This window comes from Mchenga conophoros, linkage group LG9 (genome assembly GCF_057382185.1).
Source record: "Mchenga conophoros isolate Kocher_MC1m ecotype Shallow Benthic linkage group LG9, M_conophoros_male_GT1.1, whole genome shotgun sequence".
Classification (NCBI taxonomy): Eukaryota; Metazoa; Chordata; class Actinopteri; order Cichliformes; family Cichlidae; genus Mchenga; species Mchenga conophoros.
In genome coordinates this window covers 1,513,494-1,525,272 of record NC_140534.1, presented here as the reverse complement: position 1 = coordinate 1,525,272, position 11,779 = coordinate 1,513,494, and the positions used below count along the sequence as shown (strand labels likewise).

At 37.2% G+C, this 11,779-nt stretch overlaps 1 protein-coding gene across 1 annotated transcript; it reads left to right on the top strand.

Moving 5' to 3' along the window:
* LOC146566581 (uncharacterized) lies at positions 1-5,033 on the top strand. The gene is made up of 5 exons (XM_085286136.1): positions 1-85; positions 2,322-2,373; positions 3,272-3,427; positions 3,662-3,757; positions 3,919-5,033. The coding sequence occupies exons 3-5, from the start codon at positions 3,314-3,316 to the stop codon at positions 4,156-4,158; spliced, it is 450 nt and encodes a 149-aa protein (XP_085142262.1). The 5' UTR covers positions 1-85; positions 2,322-2,373; positions 3,272-3,313; the 3' UTR covers positions 4,159-5,033.
* The last annotated feature ends 6,746 nt before the right edge of the window (positions 5,034-11,779 follow it).

Here is an 11,779-nt window from a genome sequence, read left to right as displayed (position 1 = left end):
CGCGGACTGAAGAAGCGGACTCTTTGTGTGCTGCAAGCGGGCTCAAGTTAATCGCACAACTTCATATAAAGGTGGTCTAGCTTCGGTAAGTAAACCTTTTACGGTCGTTTTTGTTTTAGTTTTTTTACCTCAGTCAAAGCATGTTGACTCTTTAAGACGTGTGCACATGGAGAAAGAAGTCTAAGTAGTTGTACAGCTCTGAACTTTGTCGTGATTTGACTTAAGCTAGCTATGTGCTCTATTAGCTACTGCTCTATTAAAAGAGTAATTGTATTGATGCGTTAAAATGTCATATGTTTTTAGCTTAGTTCTTGTGGCACACTTTGTACTAACAAATTATGGAACGAGGCAATTTCTCTGTAGTTAGCTGTAAAGTGCACTGTACAGTCGCCTGCAGTTTTAAGTGGAGAAATCGTCCCTCCCGCCACAACATTGGCATTAAGGAATAGTCGGGCGGGGGAGGGGGCTTCTGAACGCACCTGCACAGTCAGGGTGCAGTAGGAAATAAATAAGTAGGATTGGCGTTGCACAACGTCTTTTGTGCAGAAACAAATAATGGTTGTAAACTGTGGAGGAGAATAATTCAGTGGTTGCCAAAAATGTGAGATCAAAAGGCACTGAGAGTGAGGTTTGTCAGGACTGAAATTAACTCAGAAAAGAAGTTGCTTCACTTGATAGAGCTGTTGAGTGCAAGACCTGTCAGCGGTCTGGTTTAGCATTTAAAGCCTCGCTACGTGCTTCCAAACCGCTGCATTTAATCTCAGAGAAAACTAACACAGAGAAGTAAAGCAAGTGTGTAAGTTCATCTCTTTATGTTTGCATAGTATTTCCATGTTGAGCTTAACAACCGATGTATGGAGCCACAGCTGGACTGGCTGTCGGAGTTTTGTATTGAGGGGGAAAGGAAGCGATTTGTTTTATACTTCAGCTAGAATGAAAAAAGACACAAAGCTGGAGTTATTCGGTGTCTTCATGCTGAACAGCTAAAACTTCTTCCCTCATTCTCCCCCCTCCCTCTCCTGTTGCTACTTCAATCATGAAACTGATCGATTATCAGCTGATCGGCTTTTCTGTCGCTAGTCTCTCTCATTTGTTAATCACCCAGTTTGCGCTAGAAAGAGGAAAACGGCAGATAAACAACAGCAGCACGTTTAAGCTTGATAAGCTGTTGCTAGAATTTTTTTTAATATTACTTCTAGTATCCGCTTATGTTTTCTGGAGCCACAGCCGTAATAGCTGCTGGTCATGATAGTTTGGATATGTGGTGAGAAGGAAACATGAAGGTGAAACCAGGAGAAGTTTTTACTGAATCATTAGAGCTGAACAGGTAATGAAGAAACAGGTTTACATTTTAGGTCACATGAATGAGTTGAAGGGAAGTTATGAACTGTTTATGAGAGACAAATAACACCAGGATCCTTTTTTAGGTAGCTGACAGTTGGTAACTGTGCAGGGGCGGATCTAGCAAAGTTTTGCCAGGGGCCAGGTAGGGCATTAACAAGGAAAGGGAGACACAAAGACATAATTTTCTTTCTTATTCTCATTTAAAATGTCTAGCTTTTAATAAATAATTGTTCTAAATCTTACTACCAAAGTGGTGATCTGGTTAAATGTATAGAGATCCATTATTGTATGTAGTAAATATTAAGTCTAATATATGCCCTAGTAATAGTAGTACATATAGCACTTTTTCCTTTGGGAAGGTACCATCTGCGCTGTCTGCCACTGTATTGAAGAAAAATGTTGAATCAAATTATTATAGAAAAATAATTGATTTCTGTGCATTAAAGTAGATTACGTCAATTAAGCATTATCAGGCGAAGGGTGCGGGGTGATTTCCTAATATTTTTGCTGGGAGTTGGCAGCCCTATTAGTTAGTTTAATATTTCTATGTACTGTTTAGAATACCTGAATAAGGAGGATGGTGTAAGTTTTTTAGGTTGATCAGTATTGCTGAAGTATAAAATATTTTGGGTGCAGTGTATTTTTTGCATACAGGTATAACAGAATAGCTTTAATGTTTTGTTTTTAAAACTGAGTATGAACTTATACAAAATGCAGCAAAATATTTATAAAAACAGTTTTATTTATTATAAAATACACTATATCGGATTCATATCGGCAGATAATCAAATTTATGATATCGGTATCGGACATAAAAAAGTGGTATCGTGCCATCTGTAGTTTGCACAGAGGCACAAGTAAGATTTGTTTTGTTACAAGGGAGTATCATGAAGTAATGCACTAATGGCTTGGAAACGGTAATTGTTTGTCTTTCTAAAGTTTTTTATTTTTTTTTATTTGTCTTCCTTTTCTGGCAGATTTTCTTCCCCTTATGTGTTACTGTTTATTCAAGAAGATGGTGTTATTTTGGTAAGTACATGCAAATTCCTTACATATTTATCACAACAGTATTTGTCACAGTATTGCAGGGACAAGGTTATCTATCTCATCTTAAGGGTTCTTGTGATTATTAATATTGATATTAATTAATATCAATTAATATATATGATTAAATTTCTTTTATCCAGGACAAAAGAAAAAAAAAACTTGCGAAAGTGAAATGAAAAACAGGAATTTAGTTCTTGTGAGTTAAGAGGATGCAGAGCATAGGGTTAGATGGAGGTGGATCATTCACTGTGGTGATCCCTGAAGGAAACAGCCAAGAGAAAAAGGATCAGATTGCAAAAAAAAATGTGGTTTGTTTGCATACATGAGTCTTTACGGTACCCACAGGACTCCTGAAGTATAAGTACTCTGAAGTTTGCAGAGCAATTTCAGAGATGTTTGGGGCTTACATGGCAAGCATGTTTTTAGTTGCACATCTAAATTTTCTCTGCTCTCTGTTGCTGATGGCAGAGTTCTGCCCCGCTGACCTCACAGGTGAGACACTCCCACCAGTGGACAAAGAGCACAGGAAAATGTGTTGCCAACCACCTGAAACAGACAAATATCTGCTTTTTTAAAACCCTTTAAACCCGTTAAATGGACTGATGCCATTCATTTCTTCTTTGATTAACAGTAGTAACATCCTTCATGCACTGTATACTAACCCATATGATAATCATGCTTTATGAAGTGATGGCAATTGCATTGTAGCATTTAATGAAGAAATAACAAAATAATCATACCAATGATTAAGCACCAGTCTTCTTTTTTTCTGTGTGTGTGTGTGTGTGTGAGTGTGTGTGAGTGTGTGTGTCTGTGAGTGTGTGTGTGTGTGTGTGTGTGTGTGTGTGTGTGTGTGTGTGTGTGTGTGTGTGTGATACAGGTAAATGCTGAATTCCAGTGTATTACAACACTTCAACTGGAGATGACCTTCGCGGCACAGTTAGACAGAATTACACCTCAGTTGATGACAGTTTTCCAGAAGAAGGGCGGTGTTTCTGGGCAGAAACTTGCCCACCACTTGCAGATCATGCAAGAGGTAAATCTGAATATTGCAAATTCTATTTGGATTTCTTTTGTCTTAAGTGGCAGGTCACTGGTGAGTCCAATAAGCCGTTTTAGGTGACCAGCCAAGCAATCTAAATTTTGAAATTTCATATATAAATTTTATTTACTATGTTTGAACTGACATATGATAAAATTTACTTATTGCAAATGTCAGACATTGTTCTTTTTTTCCAAATTGGTTTAATCAGCAACTCTCTTTAAACAGGCTGAAAGTGATGTTAAAGTGAAAAGGGAAGCAGTTCTCAGGGCACTTTGCCTCTACCTTGGTGAAGAGGACGGAAGCTTTATTCGGGAGTTCTTTGTAAGTCATTTAAGTCATTGTAAGCAAGTCATCTATACACACACTTTTTAGATAGATATCTGTGTGTGTGTGTATTACACACACACACACACAAACGACTAGATTGGAATTTAATTGTAGAGTTAATTGTTTTTTCTTTTACCTTTTTATTAAATGTTTAGGACATTGAAGGAGATGATATCCAGAGAGACCTGAAGAAGCACACCATGGGCATTTATGTCATCAACAGGGAGGACGGACAAAATGGACATTATGATGACATTGGAATATTTGTTGAAGGGGAGATAGTCATGGACAACATTGGATCTCTGGCCCAAGCTTGTGCATTGATGCTTGGAGTAATCTATGCACTAAACCTAGCCTTCCCCAAGGAATTGAAGGACTATTATGAATTCATTTAGAAAGTGTTGATGGGATTGGATGGTGAAAAGCTCTCCCCCAAAGTCTTTGGGCTGAAGAACAAAATTGCTACTGGATAGGAAGATTTCTAAAATAACACATCAAGAGAATGCTGTTATGTAAATTACCAATGACTGGTGCTCTTGTGAATAGGAGTGAAACTCTTGTACAACCATCATTTGTTCTGTGTTATGTTTCGATTGAACATTTTAACTTTCAATAATGAATGTTTCACGCGTGGTACATTTGAGTAGCTTGAAGAGCAACTTTGTAATTATTCAGTTATAGCTGCTGCCCTGCGTATAATCAGTGTTAACTCAACCGGATAAAAAAAAACAAAAAAAACATTCATGATTACCACACTGCAGCACACTGGTAACACTTTAAAGACTATTAATTGTTTTGAAGCGAGTATGTTAGGTCAGAAAATATGTAAAACATTCAGAATCTTCAAGGAAGGACTAGAATGGAAAGACAGTGGTCAATAAGCAGTAAGGAAAACACAAGTTTAATTTTAAGTCTAATTACCTTATTAAAATGCAATTTCTAAATATGGATCGCAGAACAGCAAGTCTGAAACTGGTTAGTTTGTGGATGCATCAGTTTCTAATTGTGATACATTATACTGCTGGTAGTGTTTTATTCTTTTATGTAAGGAGTTTGGTTTTTTTTTTTCTTTTTTAGAGGAAGAGAAACATTGGTTAACATTTCTCTTGTCTGTTGTTTCTGTTTTGTTTGAATACAGCTTTTTAAAGCTACTAGTTCATAGGCAAAAGTTTTGTAATTTGTATTATACAAATTGCAGCAATTTCCCTTAGAGATGTGGATTCTTATTCTGTTTGCAACAAATTTTGCATTAATAAATGATGTGAAAGAATGTTGTAGTTTTCATTATTGACGTTTTTAAAAACTACAAATCAGGGTAAGCAATATTTTTTAAGTAAACTTAACTTAATTGAAATAGAGAGAAATTAACAATTTGATTGATTTGAATATAAGTTTGGGACATAAGTGTAAAGGAAACAAATTATTCTGGTACATTTAACACGACCTTAGTTGGAATTACTAATAATATTTGACTAAGTTGTATCCACAACAGTTAAGTTAAAGTAGCTTAAAAATATATGTTGGTTTTACTCGCTTAAATTAAATTCAGTGTACTTAAAAAATATTTCTGGATTCAAACAAATTTATTTCGTGCAACCACTTGTCATAAAAAAATTGAGTAAATTGAACAAAACATTTTTTTCAGTGTATCTCACCACAACGTAGCGCCGAAAAAATTATGTAATTCTAGTTTAATCAAACTCAGGGCATGAGGAAAACCGCCTCCATATCCCCACAGTCATGTGACGGAGCTCTCCACATGTTAGAGGTGGACAAGGCCAAGGTCCAATCCTCCTCCCCAGTGTCCTAAAACTATTAAACATGTCCTCACCGCAACACGCCAGAATAAAATTATTAGTTAATTAGCAAATACTTTACTGCATGCTGAGGTGGCAATTCAGCCATTTAATTTATGTGTGTTGAACTAAGGACACATCAAAAAGTTGCTCGACACAACATTAGCCAGACATCTACCTAACCACAGCTAAAAAGAAATTTAGAGTAAACTTACCGGGGCACATTTCCTCAGGTTAGACGAAATGAGTTTTTTCACGTTGAAATGTCAGTTTGTTTTGGCTCTTCCCACTTTGCCTGCCATAGTGTATAAATGGTCATGTGACTGCATAGCTACATCTGACTGGTGAAAGAGTTACAAGAAACTCCACTGGTGGCATGATCTATTATTTGGCTTTCACAAGAAAACAATCACACAGGGATAAAAAGAAACACAAAGAATGGCAAGAAGCTGTTGTATTATTAACTGCAACAGCCGGTCGCATGACAGCAACGGGAAGCCGACAGGTAAAGAGATCGAATTTTTTTTCTTTTTTTTTTTGCCTGTCCCGTTTGGTTCTTTTGCCATCAGAATTCTTGTCTAAAGGCAAAGAAAGATGCCCAACGGATTTACTTTACCAAATGGACCATCCCAGCCTTGCCGTAATGGTCTATTTGATTCACCTTTTATTGTTTATTTTATTTTCACTTTGCTAAATACGGAACAGACTTGACTGGGGAAAAGAAAGGGGAGAAAGAAAGAGAGAAAGAAAAACAGCGGGGAAGAGGGACGGGGATAAAGGGCAAAAAACAAAAAACAACAAAATAAGCAGACAAAAAATACGTATATCAATCACCTGGATCACCTGTTGAGAAAGAAAAAAGAGAAAACAAGCAGAAAAAAAGAGCAATATAATAAACAACATCACAATGATATATGGGAATATAACAGTAAATGCTAAATATTAAACATTATTGTGCAGCACGTAAGATCGACAGCGCACAGTGTGCTTTGAGGAGCCAAAAAGGGTGTAGTTTGTGTGTGTGAGCACCCGTGTGTAAAGTAAGTAAAGTAAAACTTTATTTATATAGCACCTTTCAAGATAAAAATCACAAAGTGCTTCACAGAAGCCAAAACCTAAAAATAAAAATCAACCAAAAGCAAGTTTAAAAAGATGAGTTTTTAGCTATTTTTTAAAAGCGACCACGGAGTCCACAGATCTCAGGCTCAAAGGGAGAGAGTTCCACAATCTGGGGGCCACAGTCACAAAAGCTTTGTCGCCTTTTGTTTTCAGCCTTGTGTTTTGGACAACCAGCAAACCCTGGTCACATGACCTCAGGGACCTGCTGGGAATGTATGGATGTAAAAGTTCACTTATATATGTTGGTGCTTGTCCATGCAGAGCCCTGAAAGTCAAGGTCAAAACCTTAAAGCGGATTCTGAATTTAACGGGGAGTAGTGATGGTAAATTTGATTCTTTTTACTGAATCGAGTTTTAATGAGTCACTCACCAAAATGAATCGGATTTTTGGATCATTTGATTCACTGAGTCAGTTGACCAGAGAGTTCAAAAAATGTACATTTTCATGTATGTCCTACTGCTAAGATGAGTGATTCTAAAAGAAAACCACTATTTTATAGAGCAAAAAAGAGCAAAAACATTTCTAAAATTAAGCAATTTCCTATCGCAGGTCTTTCCTCCCCACTGCTGTCAGACTCCATAATAAAGATTTTAACTGATCAAGCACACACATCCATACATATGCAATAATACTAAGTGCAATAATCCTTTCTGTCATCGTTGTATTTTTACTCAGTTGTATATAGTATTTGTATTTGTATTCTATTTTTATCTTATTGTATATTTATTTTATTTTATTCTACTGTATATAGTATTTTATTTTATTCTATTCTGTACAGTTGTGTACTGTATTTATTCTTATTGTATTCTAATTTTTGCGTCATAACTTTTGCACTGTCCACTTCCTGCTGCGACAAAACAAATTTCCCACGTGTGGGACTAATAAAGGTTATCTTATCTTATCTTATCTTATCTTATCTTATCTTATCAAAATTGCTTAATAAACATTTATTTTGTTTATTTTTATTTTATTAGTATTTTCCTTAAATGTGTCAAATATATATTTTCTCATCTAAATGTCCACTGAGCTGTGAGCCAGGGGACGGTAATGCGCCTTAACATTGGTTGCCAACCAAGAAGAAGAAGAAGCTGTGAGCCAGAAGGGATGGGGTGAGTGAGTGAGTGAGTGAGTGAGTGAGTGAGTGAGTGAGTGATTCGTTCGCTCTATGATTCAGCACAGGAGGGAGGGGGTTAGTGAGTCCTGAGTGAATCGCTCGCTCTATGGCTGTGTCCCAATTCGGGGTCTGCACGCTTGAAGTACGCATTTTAAGTGCACCAGAAACAATGACAGAATGTGCAACATTGACCCCACTTTCCTGAATAAACTTCATTTTTTCTTGTCGCGGACCTTATCAAAACCACAGAAATTACCGAATATCAAATTACATCAAATAACACAAAAAAAAAAAACCCTCATTCACCCATCAGGCTCCTGGCTGGCTCGCCACGTGTAACGCTAAGTTATTTAAGGACTAGTTTATGGCAATGGATGAATTTACTGACTGACGCGCAGAAGAAATAGTTCTTTATGGAGCCTAGATGGTGTGAATGATGAGACCAAAAACTGCAATGTCTTGTACCAAAAATATATTGAATAAATAGGGGAAAGGGGAAATGGAACAAAATAATTAACACAACACACAACATAAATGTCCACAATTAAATAATAAATCAGTGCTGTGATTTTTCTGTGCAAGAGTCCTTTTGCTAAGAGTCCTTTTTTTTTTGGTCCTTTTCTTTTTAGAGTTCACTTTTAAGGTATTCCTCCTTAGGGTCCAGCTTCATACAAGGGGGAAATATGTCCGTAATCCAAAGACGGCTAAGTGGGGGAAAAGAAAGAATGGTCCTACCGGCTCGCCACTTCAATATGAAGAAGATCAATTCAAAGGGGAAAAAAAACCTGACCTGTAGGTCAGAAAAATGTCCATTAGCACATCAAGTTCAATTCAGTTTACCGGTAAACAAATATATTCTTCTGCAAGTCTAGGTAACAATGCAAATCATAAATCATCATCAATCAATGTACAACAGTTAAATCATTAATCATCTTGGCTACGTAGCTTACGCTATACATTTCAGTAGCGTTCGCTACAAACAATACAAAAACAACAATAAAGAAAAACAACTGTCTAACAGACAGCATAGCCGAATTCAAGGCAACACATAACAATAATCATTCAATCGCACTTTGTTTCAAAGTAAGCCCATTAAAATGCTTAAGTAAATAAAAGTGTTCAAAAACAGCGGTTTTTGAACCGGAGTTCTGCTCGCGGTTATGGAAGAAATATAGTATCATCAGAATTCAAGTATTTTTAGACATTGAATTTATGACACTGAATTTTTATCCTCCAAATTTCCCTGCAAAAATATTCACCTGCAAAAATTCACCTGCAAAAAATTCACCTGCAAAAATTCACCTGAAAAAAATTCACCTGCAAAAAATTCACCTGCAAAAATTCACCTGCAAAAATTCACCTGAAAAAAATTCACCTGCAAAAAATTCACCTGCAAAAATTCACCTGCAAAAATTCACCTGAAAAAAATTCACCTGCAAAAATTCACCTGCAAAAATTCAACTGCAAAAGTGATGAACTTTAATGACCCAAGCCAGAGCAATCAGCACCAGATCGAGTCGAGTGGCTCTCGGCCAATTAAATTACGCTGTTTGATCACATGACACCGTTAGCCAGCAGTGTGTCTCCTAAAAGAGAGCTGTTTAGAGGTGAGTGATTAAGTTTTTCTCCTAAATAGAGATCATTACAGAACGCCTAGTCCTACTTAAAATCCCATTTATTTTTTTTTATCATCTACTCGAACTAAGGAAAACGTTTGACTAACTCAAAGACAATTTCCACGCCTCCCCTGCCTGACTGCAGAGGCAGTTTCGAATTTAGGAGCAGCAAGATGGAAGCGGCAAACCCTGGCGATTCTCCGGTAAGTATATTGTTTTTTATCTTCAAGTTTGTCTTTTGAAACCTTAATTTTATTTAAATCCGTTGCTCACGTATAAAGTACACAGACGGGGTCTTTGCTCAACTCGTCTGAGGCGTGTCTCACTAAGCGCTACATGCTAGCATCCTGCTAACCGAGCTACCCTTTACATGCTGTGCTTTAGAAAATAGGATACTCGTTAAAAATACTCCGCAGATATTGATAGATAGACGAACACTGCAAATATAATGTTGTAAACGAAAACGGCCTTTGGTGAAGGGGTAAAATACACCATGAATAAAGCCATAGATTGAATGGCTGCCATGGTTGCAGAACAGCCTGATTTAATGACAAGAATGGGGAAGAGTGAGGCGAAGTGAACCACAGCCACAAAACACGGTCAGACAAGGCGGCAAAAGGGCAGTGATCTGTCCGTCAGTATGAAGTTGGTGTGTACTTTGGTGAACAAAAACTCCAGACCGGTAGCAGGAAGGTGCGAGACTCGTGTTTCACTGGAATAGTGGTGAATTAAAACATCCTTTGTTGGGGACATTTAGGTGTAAATGCATCCATACAGGCAAGACAGAGGCAGACTAGACAGTGAAGAAAACAAGGCAAACATTAGAAATATTAAAACGGAAATATAGGATTAATATAACATACAATTGGGGAAAATGTAAGGAACACAATGTAAATGATATTGTAAAGTCATTAAAACAGCATACTCTGATTAAAAGAAACAGATAATTGGGTAGGATGATGATGATAATAATAATAATGTTAAAGAACATGTACAAGATGGGTATGTATACTTGTAGCCAGAACTTAACTACAAAGTTGTAGCATGCCAGTACCTTACCCCATCCATTATATCCACACTTTCAGAAAAGGATATGGTCAATATCTTTACAAATACTATCTAAACTTAAACTGGATATCCCCTCTGCTTTTTCTGCTTCTCGTATACACCCTCAGGGTTTGTGATCAGCCAGCGGCTGATATGATCATTAATCCTGTAAAATAATATTCTTTCGGTTTATGAATCTGTTTGCATGGATTTCTTAATCTGTTTCCACTGTTAGCAGAAGTTGTGCATGCAGTTTTGGTGTGCTGCTCTCCAAGACTACAAGCTGCGTTAAAGTTGGAAGTAACTGGCCGATGTTCCACTGTTGAAGATCAGCTGTGCCCATTTGTTGCACATTGTGGGTATGGAGAAGTTGAGGCCCTTGCAGGCTACCCACAATTTCCCCAAACTGAGCGATTATACATCTTCCTTCCATATTTGTATCTTGTGTCACTAAAAATAATTTTATTTAATTTTATACATTGATTAATGACCTGCAGAATCTCCTTATCATATTAAGTGATTCATAATTGTCACGTTATGCTTTCTCCATCTTGAAAGTGATGACATCCTTGCATTACATCCTTTAGGTTCATTTTCTGCAGGCAGGTTTCTGACAGAACAGGCAGATTTACACTATAACATGCAGCGTTCTATAGATGGACACATAAAGAAATGAAAAATTACATGTATGTGCTAACTTTCTAAACACTGTTACATTAATGATTAAGTAGATAAAACATTTATGTCAGCCTTGGCTCATAGTTCATTTAAAGACAAGAACTTTGTGTGTGTTTCAGGTCCTGCACTCTCAAAGACTGAATGAACCAGCATTGCAGCCATGGGTCACTGTGAGCATCACAGGGAAGGTTGAAGCCGCCCACTCCAGCTGTAAGGCCGGAGTCACGGAGACCTGCACCCATGTCACTACTCTTCTGTTTAATGTAGAAGCAGCAGTGTTGATCCGTGGCACAAGGACTGTTACAGATGAACCTGCATACTGGGTTTTGCTGGGTAATGTGACCAAGATACAGCCAGAGGTTGGCCATAAGATAGACTTCTCCTCTTCAGCTGCCCAAAAAAAGGCTCTTGATCAGAACAAACAGACCATCTGTAGTGACAGGTAAAAGGAGCCGTCCTCAAAAAAAGAAAAATCCCACCTGCTACTGTGGAGGAGTTGTCACTGCTATAATGCCATCATGTTTTATCTAGGGGTCTAGATTTATGCCTATAGTGCACTGCCATGTAAATAATTTGCATTTACTGAATGAGTATCACTGTTCAAAAATTGAATAAAGAAACAAACTAATTTTTGCCTTTTTTTTT

Bases quoted from the DNA above. Each gene is read 5' to 3' on its own strand.
- LOC146566581 (XM_085286136.1), top strand. From the start codon at position 3,314: ATGACCTTCGCGGCACAGTTAGACAGAATTACACCTCAGTTGATGACA. The intron at 3,428-3,661 runs GTAAATCTGAAT...CTCTTTAAACAG, and splicing joins ACTTGCAGATCATGCAAGAG to GCTGAAAGTGATGTTAAAGT. The intron at 3,758-3,918 runs GTAAGTCATTTA...TTAAATGTTTAG, and splicing joins GCTTTATTCGGGAGTTCTTT to GACATTGAAGGAGATGATAT.